The sequence below is a fragment of the Lactuca saligna genome, chromosome 8 (genome assembly GCF_052625555.1).
Source record: "Lactuca saligna cultivar CGN05327 chromosome 8, ASM5262555v1, whole genome shotgun sequence".
Classification (NCBI taxonomy): domain Eukaryota; kingdom Viridiplantae; phylum Streptophyta; class Magnoliopsida; order Asterales; family Asteraceae; genus Lactuca; species Lactuca saligna.
In genome coordinates this window covers 24,158,077-24,176,973 of record NC_136424.1, presented here as the reverse complement: position 1 = coordinate 24,176,973, position 18,897 = coordinate 24,158,077, and the positions used below count along the sequence as shown (strand labels likewise).

Sequence of the window (18,897 nt, the reverse complement as noted above, 5' to 3'; positions counted from 1 at the left end):
TGATTAAATAAACTTCTGTAATGTTGGTTTTGTTATGAATGATTATCAGATTTGAGATTTAAGAATTGAGATAATAAGACATGAAATAAATTTTATGATTTCTCTATTTAACTATTTTTTATGTTCAGATAACAAGATTTGGGATTGCTGAAAGATTATTAACAGCTAAGTAGAAGATTACAAGCTTACAACCTACAAGTAATTTCTTTTCAAAAAAAACTTTAATCTATTTTCTGTGATTTTGCTAATTCGAAATTTCTAATATTTAAGATTATTTTGTATTATTAATCTTCAGATTTCTCATTGCTTTTGGATCAAAGGATTGAGGATATAATGTTATAAACAAGTTGCAAGCAACAGAAAGTCAACTGCTTGGCAGCCACATTAGCCATCAGGTAGTTTACTTTCCCTTTATTTTGTTGATTTGTTTTTTTGTAAATCTGTGTGATTCAGTGGTTGTTTGTTATCTGTTATCTTAATTGTTATTTGTTAAAAATGCCTCCTAGAAAATATATGTTTGGAACTGAAAAATGAAAAAAAAAAAAAAAAAAAAAAAAAAAAAAAAAAAAAAACAAATTAAACAATTTAATGGTAATTTGGCATGATGGCCGAATACAATTTGGCTTTTCGAGGTTGTAATGAAAAACTTTTTCAGGAATCTAATGGTAATTTTTTGGGAGCAATTCAAATGATGGTAGAATTTGATGTTATAATGCAAGAATATTTTAGACACATAGAAAACCATCAAACTCATCTTCATTATTTAGGGCACAAAATTCAAAAGGAAATCATTTCTATTTTAGTTAATAAAGTTAGAAATTCTATAATTAATATTATAAAAGAATCAAAATATTTTTCTATTATCCTTGATTGCACCCCCGATGTTAGCCATCAAGAACAAATGACTATAATTATTCGATGTGTGAACAAACATGTCTAATAATAAAATAAAAGTTGAAGAATTTTTTTTAGAATTTTTGAAAGTAGAAAACACATCAGGTTTAGGACTTTTTAATGAGTTATTAAATGCAATTAAATGATATGGTCTTAATATTGATGATGTAAGAGGATAAGGTTATGATATTGGTTCTAAGATGAAAGGAAAACACCAAGGGCTTCAAAAACGATTAATTGAAATTAATCTGAAAGCATCGTTTATGTCATGTGCATGTCATAGTCTTAACCTCACGGTTAGTGATATGACTCATTCTTGTGCTAAAGCTATTTCTTTTTTTGGAGTTTTGCAACATATTTTTGTATTATTTTCGTGTTCAACTAAAGGATGGTCAATATTACTTGATAAAGTCCTTAACTTAACAGTAAAATATTTATCTAATACACGTTGGGAGAGTCAAATAAAAAAATGTCAAAGTCATTAGGTTTCAAGCTCCTCATATAAGGGATACATTGGTAGAATTATGTTCATCATGTGATGATGCAAAGTCTAAAAGTAAAGCTGAAAGTTTAATTCATGCTATTGAAAGTTATGAATTTTTACTTAGCATGGTAATTTGGTATGATATTTTATTTGGTATAAATAAAGTTAGTAAAAATATGCAAACCAAAACTGTGTATTGATGCCACAATTGATTTATTAAAAAAATATGATGATATTTTTTAAAAATTATAGAAATGAAGGTTATGCCCTTAGTATAGATAATGCTAGGGCATTGCATCAGATATGAATGCTGAACCTATATTTCTAAAAAAACGACAAATTATTAGAACAAAACAATTTGATGAAACTAATTGCGAAAATAAATTACTATCACCCGAAGAAATAATCAGAATCGAGTATTGTATATATATTGTTGATGTGGCAATTGCGTCATTAGAGAGTAGATTTGAGCAATTAACAAACTTTGAAAATATTTTTGGATTTTTATATGATTCAAAAAGGTTAAAGTCATTAGATGAAATTAAACTTAAAAAAAATTGTACTATTTTTTTAAATAAGTTTACTCATAATCATTTATATGATGTGGATTTAAATGATTTTATTACGGAAATTAAAGTATTAATAAAGACTTTGCCAAATTTTGTTATATCATCGATTGAAATTTTAGAGTTTACCAAAGGTAAAGACTGTTATCCAAATGTTTGTATTACATATAAAATTCTATTAACTATACTTGTTACTATATCATCAACAATTAACAGAAAGAAGTTTTTCAAAACTAAAATTATTAAAAAATTATTTGACATCATCAATGTTACAAGAAAAATTAAATGACTTAGCTATATTATGCATTGAAAAAGAATTGTTGAATAATATTGAAATTGATTCTATAATTGATGACTTTACATCTAAAAAAAACTCGTAAATATAAATTTCTTTAGTTTTTTCTTTGTTATGTTTATGTATTATGGTTCAGAGCATTTTTGGCCTTTTATTTATTATTATTATTATTATTATTATTATTAGTTGTTAGGTTGTTTGGCTTCCAGAGCCTATCCTGAAGCTCTTTTTTCCATATGTGGGGAGTCCCCAGCCTTTAATTGTATTATTTTTTTAATTAATAAAATTTTCCGGAGGCACCACCCTCTTTTACCAGAAAATTATATGGGTCCTAATTTTATTTTATTTTGCCCCGGATCCTAAAATATCTAGAAGCGGGCCTGATCAAACTGAAGTACTGAACATATTGTCCCCTGCATATTTACCTGAAATACCCTTTTACACATGTATCTACAAAATGACCTTATTTTAATTAACAAAATGTTAGTTTGTATATTTTAAACATTATTTGTTTTAACATTATGACATTGTGTTGGATACTTCTAAGTGGTTTTTTATGGTGGTCGGTTTAGGAAAAAATATCAATTTTTGATAGCATAGTTTTAAATTCTTTTTTATTTTTGTTAAATAATCTAGCTTCCAATTCCGACATAGCTTGGAATGCTTGGCTCATGATTCCTTTGTAAATTCTAGATTATAGTTATTTCCTAAAATATTTAAATATATGAGTAATGCGGTTGTTAAATAAATTGTGGCAAATTTGTGGCTGTTTGGTTGGTTTCGAAGTTTGTGGTAACACTATGTAGCTTATACGGGTCTATCGTTGCGACCATCACACCCATTAACGACAAATTAATTGTGCTAAAAGTTAATTTTCAAATAATGATAACCAAAGGTTACTTTTTTTTTTTTTCGATTTTAGATTGGGAATATATTGGTGCGTCGTGCGCATAGCCGCATGTAATCACGACATTTAACATATGTTAGAGGGGCGGGTGTGAGCAACGCCCGTATGGCGTTATCCAATGTGGCAGCGCCATAACGGGGGAACACGCCCCCTTCCTCCCTCTCGTTATTACACGTTATGTTATCTCGCGCAATGGTGGTAACGTATGTTAACGCGTAGAAAAGCGAAAGTTGCAAAGTCAAACCGTTTAAAAACGGTACAATTTCAAAAATCAACCGTTTAACTTTAATAAAAAAAAATTTACTAATTACATTTTCATTATTATATATACCTCATGCTTTTTACTACACATATTTCTCTATATCTATCTCTATTTCTATATCACTCAAACACAAAAATCAACCAACTATGGATCAAAACTCGAATACCCCTCATCCGAACACAAACAAATCCACTCCATTAGGTTTTGCGGGATACATGAACCTTCTAAACTCTCAAAAGTCACCACAAATTCCATATTCCGGCAATTTTTCAATCCCGCCTCACCCCACTACAACTCTCTACCTCGCCATTTATGCAATAAAATGCAAACATTCAACAAAATATTTTTAACACATTCGGTCCCATTCGCCAAACAATCACACAACCCCCACCCATGCAAGAAATCGTTGTCGAGACGCAAGCCGGGGGTAATCAGAAAGCATCGGGAAAAAAAAGGAGACCAAAAAAAGAAAATGAGAGAGGTCGTTTTCGGGGTGGATCAAACGGAACCACCTCCAACATGGTGGCTCCGGAGGAAGAGCATGCGTTGGCGGTGGCTTGGTGCGGTACTTCAAAACAGTCAACTATGGGGAATGATATGAAGAGATTTGCTTTTTGGGATGCCGTAATTGTCAGATTCCATACAATTTTAAACAGGGGTGACACATATCGCAAAATGATATGCTTAGTGGCAAATGGACTCAAATTAGCTATAAATGCACCAAATTCAATTTCATATACAACAAACTTTCTTCGCCACGTAAAAGTGGTGCGAATGATTTTGATGTGTTTAGAGCCGCGAGGGAGGAATATCACGCGCAAATGGGTCACAAAGTTTAGAAGAATGTGAGGAAAGATCCAAAATGGATGAAAACGCCAACATCATCGGAACAACAATCAAAAAGGTTTCGTGGTTCGGGTTCGGTTGACGTTTTCGACAGACACATGAACATCGACCTCAACGCGAACACCGATGAGATCCCGGACTAGTTTGATGACATCGGGGGCGACAAAGCCAAGCGTGCGCACACAACATGTGCAAGAGAATGAAAGTTGGCTTCGAGAGCATGAGGAAATGGAAAGAAAAAAAAAAAAAATTGACGCCCACATGGAAATCGCAAATAAAAGATATAAATTGCAACAGGAGCATTTGAGTTTCCTTTGTCAAGAAGCCGAAGAAGATCGCATATCGAAGTATTTGGCAATTCTTACAACAAACGAAGAAAATTTACCACTGAGACGAGCTGAAGTGATATGGAGGATGAAGGCAAAGATCAAGAACAAATACTTAGGCGAAGAATAATTTGTCGGTGTTTTTTTTTTTTTCATTATTAGGACTATCGTGTGTTTTTTTTCAATGTTTTTTTTTAAGTTTGTATGGTATTTTTAATTTACTATTTAATGAAATTATGTTTTATTAATTTATATGTTTTTTATAGATATATGATATAAATAAAAAAAAAATACATAAAACGAATTAGAAATATATGAAGTAAATAAAAAAATAAAACAAATTAGAATAATAGAAATTAAAAACATTAAAAAAAAAAAGAAATAGAAAATAGAATGTGTTATCCCATGTTATTTGGTGTTGTTTATTTCCAGTTTTGGTGTCATGATACTAAATTGTGACTATGATGATGAGGTGGACAATTTAAATGTGATAATATATAATAACATATTGCTCCCACCTAGTACAATAAACCAAAATAATTGAGACTTACAAAAGGCAATTCAATTAGAAACTATTAGGGATGTCAACGGGGGCAAACGGGGCGAGGATTGCATCCTTCGCCCCACCCCCGAAATTTTCCTGTTCCCCCGCCCCCGCCCCCGTTTGGATTGATTTTTTTTTGGACGAACGAAGGTGTTGTTTAAGCTAAAATAAGTTGTTTTTTGAGCTAAAAGAAACCATTTTGGATAAAAATAGTTATTTATAGCATAAGTTTATATATTTAAAATAAAAATATTATAACATCTTAAAAACGTTATACTATAAACTTAAAAACATGATATTTAATTGAATTTTGAAAGTTCAAAATCATTGTTATTATTTATTATATTTTTATAATTAATATATATTAATATAAATAATATATTAACGGGGTCCCCATTGGGGGTTCGGAACGGAACTACCCACCCCGCCTCCGCCCCCGAAACTAAAACGGGGGTTAACATTGCCCCCGCCCCCGCCCCCATCCCTGATTTTTTAAACAAACAATCCCATTCGGGATCAGGGCTCCATGGGTTCCGTGTCCCACGAGACTTTTTGATATCCCTAGAAACTATAGTAGATAAGTGAATATTTAAAAAAAAAAAAAAAAAAAAAACCATTATCTTCATACAAAAGTCTAATATCTTATTGGAACTTAACCGGTCATTTTATTCCTTAATTATCTCCTCTTGGAGGTAACCAACAAGCTGTCGTACTTATCCGAAATCTTCTTTTTGTTGAACCAAAACACGTTTACGATCCTAATTAACAAGCCCTAATCAAATCATTCTTCCACACCCAATCACACACCCTACAATTCACTGACTCATGGATTAGTAAATGAAATATTCTTACAGTCTTAGCATGCAGCCAAATTTTCATCAGGCAATCCGCCATTGATTTCTTTTTGCTACTCAATCACTTCCGACTTCTTCGTCCTGTAAGTCTTTTTATCTCATTTTTCTATGCTCATTATTATTTTTACAAAACGGGGTTGTTCTTGAAAGTTTTGAAATACCATGAAAAGTCGGTTTTTCTTTTCAAATAATATAATACAATATGTATCATGCAGCATACAAGTGAATGTGGATATTATATACCGTTTTAACATAGAATTCTTTGTTTGTTTGCTGAAGAAAACTATCTTTAAAAGTTACATTTGAAGCTAAAAACTAACTTCAACAAGTAGAGAGAGTTTTGCAGATAATTTTTTGTTAATTGTGGAAAATGCCTCCTTGAATTATAGTCATTATAATGCATGATATATGTACGTAGTATAATAAGTTACTAGACAAAAGTATCAAAAAATGTAACTTAACACAAGACTTTGTAAATAATATGTACAAACTGGTCTTCATGGAACATGTACAACACATGTAAAAACACGCATATGTCCAATGGCAACATGTTCCCTAACAAAATGTAATCTATTTCCACATGCATGGTAGCTTCTAGGTGAGGATAGGAGGAAGAGATGACAGCAGCTCATGGTGGAGATGAGCTGGCGAGGTCAGTGAGCCAAAGGTTGAGTTTATCGGCATCAAGTAGGAACTGGGCTTCAGCTAGCCTCAGAGACGCTTTCGCTGGAGCACCTGGAGGTGACGCTTTTGAGAAAACTGGAATACAAGATGATGAAGATGAACTCAAATTAGCTGCCATCGAGAGGCTCCCTAACTATGAAGGATCAAAGAAACAAATGTTGAAGCAAGTTCCTGACAATGGAAGCACCAACATCGCCAATATTGGTCATCGGGATAAGAAGCAGCTTATGGAAAGCGTACTAAAAATTGTCGAAGAAGATAATGAGACTTTTCTTCGCCGTCTTCGAGAAAGAACTGATAGGTGAACTATCAATTATCCATTATCAGTATCTCTCTTCAAAAAATTAAATTTCAAGAATTTGTTAACATCATATCAATTAACCAGGGTTGGGATTGAAACTCCAAAGATTGAAGTTCGTTACAAGAATCTATCGATTGAAGGAGATGTATTCATAGGGTCGAGGGCACTTCCAACTTTGTTCAATGCCACCCTTAATGCCATAGAGGTTTCCCATTTTTATTTTTATTTTAAAAACTCTTTTGTTCTAGACAGATTGCCAATTGTATTTTCTACTCGTTTTGCTTCTAATATATAGGGATTTCTCCAAGTCATTAGGCTTGTTCCATCCAACAAACAAGTTCTTAAAATATTGCAAGATGTGAGTGGAATCGTTAGACCATCGAGGTACGTATGTACATTTTGAAGTTCTTGAAATAGATTTATAATCAAGCATTATATGAGAAAACTGAATGATCCAAAAAAGGGTTTCAATTTCAGGATGACACTGCTTCTTGGACCTCCAAGCTCTGGAAAAACGACCTTTCTGAAGACACTTGCTGGAGTACATGAAAAGGATCTAACATTAAAAGGAGAAGTTACTTACTGTGGCCATAAAATGTCCGAGTTCATTCCTCAGAGAACTTGTGCATATATCAGACAACACGATGTCCACCATGGTGAGATGACTGTTAGAGAGACGTTTGATTTTGCTGGATGTTGCCTTGGTGTAGGAACAAGATACGATCTTCTGGCTGAACTTGTGAGACGCGAGAAAATAGCAGGAATTACACCAGACCCTGATATCGATGCTTTCATGAAAGCCACAGCAATGGGTTGTCAAGAATCAAGTGTTGTTACAGATTATGTTCTCAAGGTTTATATATATAGCTAACTCACGATCTTAGTTTTTTCGTTCTTTGTTATCTTCTTCAACTGATTTACAATCGTAGGCCATTTTGAACAGATACTTGGGTTAGATATATGTGCCGATATCATGGTAGGTAATGAGATGCGAAGAGGAATCTCTGGTGGACAGAAGAAACGTGTCACTACTGGTAATTAAGCAAATCATGCTTACGTGTGATCTAGATTTTCTCAAAGATTATCTTGTTAATTGATTTTTTATTTACAGGAGAAATGCTAGTGGGACCTGCGAAAGTATTTTTCATGGATGAAATTTCGACTGGTTTGGATAGTTCGACTACTTATCAGATTGTTACGTATATGAAACAAATGGTTCATATCATGGATATGACCATGATTGTCTCGCTTCTGCAGCCTTCACCTGAAACATTCGAGTTATTCGATGACATTATACTCCTTTCAGAAGGTCAAATTGTGTATCAAGGCCCACGTGTATATGTTCTTGAGTTCTTTGAAAATGTCGGATTCAAATGTCCAGAAAGGAAAGGAGTAGCAGATTTTTTACAAGAGGTTACTTCAAGAAAAGATCAAGAACAGTACTGGTTCAAGAAAGATGAACCCTATCGCTTCATCTCTGCACCTGAATTCGCTCATCTATTCAGTCGATCTTTACTTGGAGAGGCTCTTTCTCATGATCTTGAAAGTAATTACGAGAAAACCAGTGTGCATCCTGCTGCTTTGGTGAAGGAAAAATATGGTATATCAAATTTCGACCTTCTAAGAGTGAATTTAGCGAGAGAATGGTTGCTAATGAAGCGCAACGCCTTCTTGTACGTTTTTAAAACATTTCAGATTACAGTCATGTCGATTTTTGCATTCACTGTGTTCTTTAGAACAACGATGAAAAGTGGTCAGCTTAAAGATGGTGGAAAATATATGGGAGCATTGTTCTTTAGTCTCCTTACTGTGATGTTTAATGGTGCTGCTGAGCTGGCACTCACAGTTATGAGGCTTCCTGTCTTCTTCAAACAAAGAGATTCTTTGTTTTACCCTGCATGGGCGTTCGCCCTCCCCATTTGGCTTTTAAAGATTCCAATATCAATCATGGAATCTGTCATATGGATTCTTATGACATATTACACCATTGGGTTTGCTCCTTCAGTTAGCAGGTTTTTTAAACAACTTTTGGCTTATATCTGCGTGCATCAAATGGCTTTGTGTCTCTTTCGATTTCTTGCTTCACTTGGGAGAATACAGGTGGTTGCTAGTGCCCTTGGTACCTTTACACTGCTATTAGTTTTTGTGTTCGGTGGATTCATCGTAGCAAAAGGTTAGAAAGCCAATTAGATTAATTATTGGCGATATATGTATGTATGCATCTTGTTGCTGAATATATATATATATATATATATATATATATATATATATATATATATATATATATAAACAAGTTCGTATTTCTTACAGATGACATTGAACCATGGATGATATGGGGTTATTACGCTTCACCCATGATGTATGGACAGAATGCCATCATGCTCAATGAGTTTTTAGACGATAGATGGAACACTGTGAGCTTAACTGAACCTTATCGACTGAAGTTATGTTATTTGCATTGATTTGATTTTTGGTTATTATGATCATACAGCCGAATCCTGACCCACGAATTAATGAACCTACCGTAGGCAAGGTTCTTCTTAGTTCAAGAGGCATGTTCATGAACGACTATATGTTTTGGGTTTGTGTTGGTGCACTCTGTGGGTATTCGCTGATCTTTACTATCTTCTTCATTTTAGCACTCACTTACTTGAATCGTAAGTTCATGTTTTATGTTTTATGTTTTATGTTTTTGGATTTTCAGTGGAAGTTCTTGATTGATGTAATGTATGCTTGACACAAAATGCAGCTCTTAAAGATTCAAAAACTGTTGTTCCAACTGAAGATGAAGAAATTCAGCTCCCAACGTCACCCACAGATCAAGGTTCTTTTTCTCTTTCAAGGATGAAATGAATTGCGTTCACTTTCACATTGGTTAATATGCTAATGAAATTGTATTTTGAGGTACAGAAATGTCAGGAAGGAAGGCAAATGGGTCTAAAAGGAAAGGAATGGTGCTTCCATTTAAACCGCTGTCACTTGCATTTAATCATGTCAATTACTATGTAGATATGCCTGCGGTAAGTCCGATCCTTTTAACCATTTATATGTAGCGAAGATAAAAATATAAAGATCGGCATGTTTCTCAGGAAATGAAAACTCAAGGACTTGAGGATGATCATCTACAACTTCTACGAGGTGTAAGTGGTGCCTTTAGACCAGGTATTTTGACAGCTTTAGTTGGTGTTAGTGGTGCTGGAAAGACTACTTTGATGGATGTTTTAGCGGGAAGAAAGACTGGTGGCTACATTGAAGGGAATATCAGTATTTCCGGCTACCCTAAGAATCAAGAAACATTTGCTCGTGTGAGCGGATATTGTGAACAAAATGATATCCATTCTCCACACGTTACAGTTTATGAATCGCTTGTGTATTCTGCATGGCTACGTCTCCCTCCAGATGTAACTCATGAATCACGACACGTAAGGTTTTCTCCCATTTTTGTTTTACAAATTGATTATAACTTGTTTTAATTAATAGTTAATAGCCGAACTAATCACACACATTTTAGGAATCTTGTTGTATATTTGTTGGAAATATGATAAGCTAATTCCCATAGTTATCCTTGTAAACTTTGTGTGTGTGTGTATATATATATATATATATATATATATATATATATATATATATATATATATATATATATATATATATATATATATATATATATATATATATATATATATATATATATATATCGAGTTGTGTTAACGAATAGATCATCGCGAATTATCTACTGTCATAGTGTGGGAGCCTCTTTCCTAAAAACAATCCATCACAACCAAACCTCATGCCATTGTCGATGCCCATGAAATATGGAACAAACTTGACTTCATGGTCCTTAAGTAGCTAGATCTACGAGACTATCTCTCAATATCTACTATACATTATCCTTAAGCCCAACTCCACCACCTTTTAACCATGGGAGAGACTATGAGATACTAGTCTAATACTTTACTCTCCTATCAAGCCCTTAAACTTATCATCGACCGACTTGCCAACATAGGATCCCGAGTCTCCAACGAATGTCTAGTACTACAACTCATTGTCAGTCTTAGAATCCTATGATGGTGTCATTGCGACACCATCCATTGACGACCATTTGCATCCATTCCACTAAGCACATTCCATGCTTACTCTTGAAGAAACCAAAAAACTCTCAAAAGTCTCTTTCAAGTATGTCCACCTTGGTTTCTTCTACCATGTCGCCAAAACATAGCGCCTCCTTCTCTAAAGGTCGAGGTTATGGTTGTTGAAATAAGGTTGTAATACACCAAATAGATGTTGATGAAGTTACCCTTGAATGTACACATGGTTGACCCAACAACCTTCTCTACCAATGTGTACTTGTATACCAAGTAGCCTTGGTAATACCTGTAGGGTTTCCTTGATCTAGGATCCAGCCTCTTTCTCTCTCTCTCTCTCTCTCTCTCTCTCTCTCTCTATATATATATATATATATATATATATATATATATATACACACACACACTAGCCGTTTACTCGCGCCAAGCGACGGGTGTGACAATGGTGGTTGAATGTTGAAAGATGAATTAAACCCTAGAAATGGAAATGTCAGCAATATATATCCGAGATTTGTGAATAGAAATTGCGAGATTTGGGAAATACGGAGATAAGGAATTAACCGGATCAAAATAGCCTAAGAATAGGGGATAAGAGATTTTGACATTTTCAACTGTTGACCATATGTACTCTACTCTTTTTGTAATGCATAAATTGATTGTACAAATGCATTGTATGTTTGTATGATTTAAAATTCAGCATTTGACCAAAAATGCTTTATAAGGTAATTAATATATATATATATATATATATATATATATATATATATATATATATATATATATATATATATATATATTGTACTGCATCCTTGTAAAATATACAATTAATAAGATATTTTCACCCCCGGTCTTTTCTTGTTTACAAGGTATTAAAGTGAGGTTTAGAGTTGGAGGGTTTTTTATGTTAAGCACCCATTGGCAATTATTGTTCACAGTTCTGAGTTTTTGTTATGAATCATACTTGATAAGTCGGCAAGTTAATAGATAATAAGTATTTTATATTTCAGGAAGTTATCGTGTTTCTGTTTTTAAATTTGGTAATTAGGATCGTTTATTATTTGAGTCGATTTTAGAATCTTTGTTTCCTGATTTGAGTCTTTTGTTTATCCCTATTTAAAGGGTAGTCACTCATGAAATAAGATATGCTAAAATTTCAAAACAATCAATAGAGTAATATTAGTTTAATAGCTTAGTTTAGTCTCCTGTAAATAGGAGGCTATGTTACAAGGAATTTCACGGCTTCTTCAAGCACCAACACTGGTCTGTCACGAGGTCTAGATCCTGGGCCATAACAAATTTGGTATCAGAGCCGTTCGTGATGTCAAAACAATAGGAAGAGCTAATGAAGAAATTGGATACAAATACCAATGATTTAAAGGTGGCTATGGTAGCCTTGCAGATCAAGCAAGCAGCGATTACAAACCCTAACCCAAAACAAATCCAACTGACAAGAAGAAGAAGATGAAAGCGTGGACAAGATGTTCGAGTCTAATAGATTTGATGACTCATCGAAACATGTGTGTGGAAGAGGACGTGGCACCACCTTTGGTTCCAATCCAAACAGTAAGTTTTCATACCAAGGAGGCTTGGCTAGAAGATTTAAGGGCTTGATCCAGGAAGAAGCAGGAAGAGCATCGAGCAAGGCTTTTAAATCATGACGGATAGGTGAACCCTAACCTTTCAAACACCATTTAGATTCCCTCAAACCAGAAGGGTCAAACAGAAGGGATCAGGGGGCACCAAAAGACTGGGAAGAGACGAGAGATATGGGATACCGTAGGGGAAGAGTACCAAGATTCACGAAGATGGAGTTTCCCATATATGATGTGTAGGGTAATCCAGTCGAATGGCTTCAAAGATGTGAAGAATTCTTTGAAGAACTATAGACCCCCACTGAAGCTTGGGTTAGGCAGACCACCTTTTCACTACAAGGTCGGTCTAGTGGCTGGTACCATAACCTACGACAAATGAAAACCCACTTGAATTGGTTCGAGTTCTCAAAAGAGTGCAAAATCAGATTTGGACCCCCGACGAGCATGAACCCGTTAGGCGCGTTAACTCAATTGAGGCAAACAGATACAGTAGAGGACTATTGTGAAGGCTTTGAGTTGTTGCTAGGGCAAACGATGGGTGTGACTCTGGAGCAAAGTGTTTGGCATTTTTGTGCAAGTTTGACTAATGTTATCCGTTACGAAGTAGAGTTTGATAGACCCACCACACTATATTATGCTATGAACCTAGCCAAACAGATTGAGTTCGAACTTGTGGAGAAGGGACGACCAAGGAGTTTTGGAGCACCTTTATCAACTAGGAATCAACCCTCAATAGGAAGCAAAAACCGAGAGTCGGCGGGTGGTGGAGCCGAAACAATGAAATATGAAGTGTGGAACTCGGCTTTGAAACGCATTACGGCTATAGAGTTGGTGGAACGACGTGCAAAAGGATTATGCTTTAACTGTGATGAGATATTCTCGATCAGCCATAAGTGTGTGAAATTGTTCGATATCATGATGGAGGATGAAAAAGATGTTACTTGGGATGATCGTGTTGTTTTAACTGACGTGTGCCCAGGTTTTGAGCTAGCAGACAAGCTAAATGCAAATAAAGGGAGTAATGTTATGAATCATACTTGATAAGTCTACAAGTTAATAGATAACAAGTATTTTATATTTCAGGAAGTTATCTTGTTTCTGTTTTTAAATCTGATAATTATGATCGTTTATTATTTAAGTCGATTTTAGAATCTTTGTTTCCTGATTTGAGTCTTTTGTTTATCCCTATTTAAAGGGTAGTCATTCATAAAATAAGATATGTTGTAATTTCAAAACAATCAATAGAGTAATATTAGTTTAATAGCTTAGTTTAGTCTCTTGTAAATAGGAGGCTAAGTTACAAGGGAGTTCACGGCTTCTTCAATCACCAGCACAACACTTGTCATGTGATGAGGTCTAGAGCCTGGGCTGTAACAGTTTTCTGATTAGGGCACCATGTGAGTGTTATGTTTCTGAGTTCTTCAGTTTGGGCACCCTATGAGATGGTTCTTTTGTCTATGTGTGTCGAGTCCCGATCCTTGAAAAAAATGATTGTGTATCATCAAGAATTTCCTAATTCTGGTTCTGTTTCTGATATGACGCCTGAAAATACTGCTTCTAGTTCTACTTTTGGTTTTGATTTTGTTACTATATCTCCAAAAGGGAATGCTCAATTTTTTGGATGCAGAAATTTACATTCGTCGGTGGCCGCTTTTGCTGAGACGAACAATTCTACTAAATGTTTATTATATTCTGCTTCCAAATGGGTCATCGATTTATGTGCTTCAAATCACATGACAGCTAATCATCATCTTCTATCTGATTTCCATACTCATACATCAACATCCCATGTTACCATTGTCAATGGTACCATTCAAGTTCTAAGTTCTAGGATCTAGCATAGTTGATCTTGCCCCTATTTATTTCATTATCCTCTATGTTAAGCCTCATAAATTTCTCGTTTAATTTGTTATTAGTTAGTAAAATTACTCGTGGATTGAATTGTAGTGTCATGTTTTTCTCTGTTTATTGTGTCTTTCAAGATCTTTCAACAAAACAAATAATTGGTAGAGGATGAGAATCCGGTGGACTTTATGTATTTGAACGTGGGATACTGAAATCCATAGTATGATTGATGTCATTATCTCCGGTTGAATTACATTTTCACTTAGGTCATCCAGCTCTTCAAAGTTTAAAGAAATTATATCCCCAATTTAGTCATTTATAATCCATAAATTGTGAGTCGTGTCAATTTGCTAAACATCTACATGCTCACTTGAGCCCTAGAGCTAATAAACAAGTTACGTCCCCATTTGAATTAGTTTACTATGATGTATGGGGTCCTTTTCCTATTACTTCTAAAACTGAGTTCAAGTATTTTATGACTTTTGTGGATGATTATTCTCGTGTTACTTGGTTGTATTTGATGAAAAATCGCTCCAAGGTATTCACATGTTTTTGTTCATTTGTTGTTGAGATTAAAATACAATTTAGTATCTCTATGAAAACTTTGCATATTGATCGTGCAAAAGAATACACCTTAGAAATCTTTCGATCATACATGTTTCAGCAAGGTGTTCTCCATGAATCTTCTTGTGTTGATACATCTGCCCAAAACGGTGTTGTTGGATGAAAAAATCATCACATTCTTGAAGTAGCTCGAGCATTATTATTTCAAATGACCATTCCAAAAACATTTTGGGATGATGTAGTCTTTATTGCCTATTTTCTCATCAACTGTATTCCATCTGCAATTCTTGATGGTGATATTCCATTTTATGTTTTGTTTCGTAATAAACATTTGTTCCAGTCGAACCAAAGATATTTGGTTGTAGTTGTTCTGTTCGAGATTCTCGACCTCAGATCATCAGACTAGATCCGAAGTCCCTTAAGTGTGTTTTCCTAGGATAATCTTGCCTTCAGAAAAGTTATAAGTGTTTTTCTCCTACACTCGATCATTATATCATTTCATGAGATGAAAGTTTTCTAGAGAAAGGACCCTTCTTTCCAGTGACTAGCACCCATAATCAAGGAGATAATGATGATTTGGTGGTATACACTACACCTATTCCTAATTTGAATTTAGAGTCTCCCATGCCATCTAACTCTGAGCAGCCATCAGATCCTGTAAGGCCGCCAATAATTCACGTGTATAGTAGGCAGCGACGACCTACATCAGCTCCCGATCCGATACCATCTTCACCTGCAAGTCCAAGTTACTTTGGGGAAAATAGATCAACCACTTTTTTTGTATATATCTTTGGGGAAAATGACATAACTTATCTAATCATGTATGCTAGACATAACTTATTGAATCATTTGCTCTATCCACAATAGATCAACTACAATCTTAACTACGTCCTTGGAACTCTTATGCCTCTTAGTCTCTCACTTATCTTTAAATTAAGATGAGAATTTTTAACGGCCAAATTAGGTCCAATCAATTATTTTCTCAACATCGTAGTCATCCAACATAATGACCATAGTCTCTCTCAATGTCAAAATAAATGCACACAAGACAATGTCGAACAAATCTATATGTATGAGTATAAGTCTTCATAGTTTCATGTCGACTCTAAACCAAAACTAAGTGCCATCGTCTAAAAACCAATTGACAACCCTATGATACATTGAAGTCATTGCATTATCATAGGTCATTCAACGCCTCTACATTCGGTTATTGTTTCTTCTTTGTAGACAACCTCATCTCACGATCCTAAAAAAACAACCTAATTTGTCGAAATCAAGCATCGATCTGGAATATTAAGGAGTTGTTAACCTTGTCACTGAAAAAAATTCACTACGAAATCTTGTACTCGAGCTACATCCGTGGTGGCTGCCTTAAAAACCTATTCTGATGGCAAGTAGTTATGATGGCTCCTGACCCATCATGAAAGGCGAGAGCCACACTTTTCTATTGTGGTAATGTTGGCATAAAATATTTCTACAACAACCCATTATTACAACACAAACATGCTGAAATGGACGTTCATTTTGTACGAAAAAGAATTGCACGTAGTCAAGTTAGAGTTCTTCATGTACCATCAAGGTAGCAATATGCATACATCTTCACTAAAGGCCTCACACACCCAATATATATGATGGGATTTGTATAGTGATGGATCATCAAGAATTATACACTATCAATACTTTTAGATATATGTTTTAAACCAAATGTGCAGGTGTTTGTGGAGGAAGTTATGAATTTGATCGAGTTAAATTCCATAAGGAATTTGCTAGTCGGACTTCCAGGTGTAGATGGTCTCTCGACTGAACAAAGAAAGAGACTCACAATAGCCGTTGAGTTGGTTGCTAATCCTTGCATTATCTTCATGGACGAGCCCACATCAGGGCTCGATGCAAGGGCTGCAGCCATTGTCATGCGAACAGTCAGGAACACCGTTGATACAGGTAGAACAGTTGTCTGCACAATTCACCAACCAAGCATCGACATTTTTGAAGCATTTGATGAGGTGATACAACACTACATCTTGTCGTTAATTTAACTTTCTATTAATTAATTAAAACTTGCTAAAATTAATTTTGATAAATATGTTGCAGCTTTTGTTGATGAAAAGAGGTGGTCAAGTTATTTACACTGGACCTCTCGGACACCATTCCGACCTACTAATCGAATACTTCCAAGTGAGTGTATTGTACCCTTTAACAATCGCAACACCTCAAAAAAAACCTCCATCTTCTTATCTTTCTTTGCACCTTCATCCTCCTATATATTTTTCAGTCAATTCCAGGGGTTACCGAGATAAAAGATGGTCAAAATCCAGCGACATGGATGCTTGATGTCAGTTCTTCCATGGTTGAAGCTCATCTTGGTATTGATTTCGCAACAACCTATGCTAATTCAGAACTGTATAGGTATGTATTCGATCCAAATCTATATCTTCAACCCTACTTTTTCATGTTTTAGATCAAATTAAACCTCAACTAATCTGTTAAACAGGAGGAACCAGGAGCTCATAAAGGAGCTGAGCACACCAGCACCAGGATCCCGAGACCTCCATTTTAAGACAAAGTACTCACAATCGTTTTTCACACAATACAAAGCATGTTTTTGGAAACAACGTTTGTCTTACTGGAGACATCCACAATACAATGTTGTTCGGTTCTTAATGACAACCATAATCGGGATTATTTTCGGGATAATCTTCTGGAACAAAGGCCAACAAACGTAAGCATTAAACATCAAGAATTTAAAGCTCTTTATTTATTTTTTTGTACACATATCATCTCGATGATGATGGGTTTTAACTTTTAATTAATTTTCTTGACAGGAGTCGACAACAAGATCTAATGAACATGTTGGGAGCAATGTATGCTGCTGTTATGTTTCTTGGAGGAACCAATACTTCTTCTGTACAAGCTGTAGTATCCATTGAAAGAACCGTTTTCTATCGCGAGAAAGCTGCAGGGATGTATTCACCACTCCCATATGCATTTGCTCAAGTAATAACAACAATTAGAGTTAAATTTGTGATGTGTTATTGATTTTAAATTTTAAATTTTAAATTTAACTATCTATTTATAAAATTTCAGGTTGCAATCGAGGTGATTTATGTTTGCATTCAAACGTTCATTTACAGTCTTCTACTTTTCTTGATGATTGGATTTGCATGGTCAGCTAGAAAGTTCTTCTGGTTCTACTTCTTTGTGTGTATGTGCTTCACTTACTTCACATTATACGGGATGATGCTTGTAGCCCTCACTCCAAACTACCACATTGCTGCCATTACCATGTCCTTCTTCCTCAGTTTCTGGAACTTGTTCTCTGGCTTTCTTATCCCTAGAACAGTAAGTTGACACTCAACACTAACTTTATAAGTTATTAACTCTAAATTTGTGAAGAAAAATGTGATAAATGAAGGAATATTATAATTAATTTGCAGCAAATTCCGATATGGTGGAGGTGGTATTACTGGGGTTCTCCGGTGGCTTGGACATTGTATGGGCTTATTACATCTCAAGTTGGTGAAAATGAGAATCTTGTTGAAGTTCCTGGAGCTGGTTCCATGTCTGTGAAGGTGTTCATCAAGAGTTTCTTGGGATATGATTATGATTTTCTTCCTTATGTTGCCATGGCTCATGTTCTTTGGGTTGTTCTCTTCTTTATTGTCTTTGCTTGTGGAATCAAATTTCTTAATTTCCAAAAACGATAGATATTAAAGAGTGTCCATTTGGTAAATTTGTGTAACCAGATTTTGTTAGTATTAATAGAGGTTTTTGTATCTTTGTTTTTTTTTTTTTCTTTTATATAGAGTTTACATGTTTGTTTCTTAAATTTAATATAAAGAAAAAAACTA

At 34.7% G+C, this 18,897-nt stretch overlaps 1 protein-coding gene across 1 annotated transcript; it reads left to right on the top strand.

The window, feature by feature from the left end:
* The first annotated feature begins 6,595 nt into the window (after positions 1-6,595).
* Positions 6,596-18,822, top strand: LOC145008706 (pleiotropic drug resistance protein 2-like). Its single transcript, XM_078967303.1, has 18 exons — positions 6,596-6,963; positions 7,048-7,168; positions 7,259-7,347; positions 7,441-7,816; positions 7,907-7,997; positions 8,075-9,136; positions 9,274-9,377; positions 9,455-9,620; positions 9,713-9,787; positions 9,868-9,983; positions 10,053-10,385; positions 16,762-17,052; positions 17,141-17,224; positions 17,322-17,455; positions 17,541-17,768; positions 17,872-18,043; positions 18,134-18,388; positions 18,484-18,822. Exons 1-18 carry the CDS (start codon positions 6,596-6,598, stop codon positions 18,751-18,753), a joined length of 4,335 nt encoding a protein of 1,444 aa, XP_078823429.1. The 3' UTR covers positions 18,754-18,822.
* Positions 18,823-18,897: the final 75 nt, after the last annotated feature.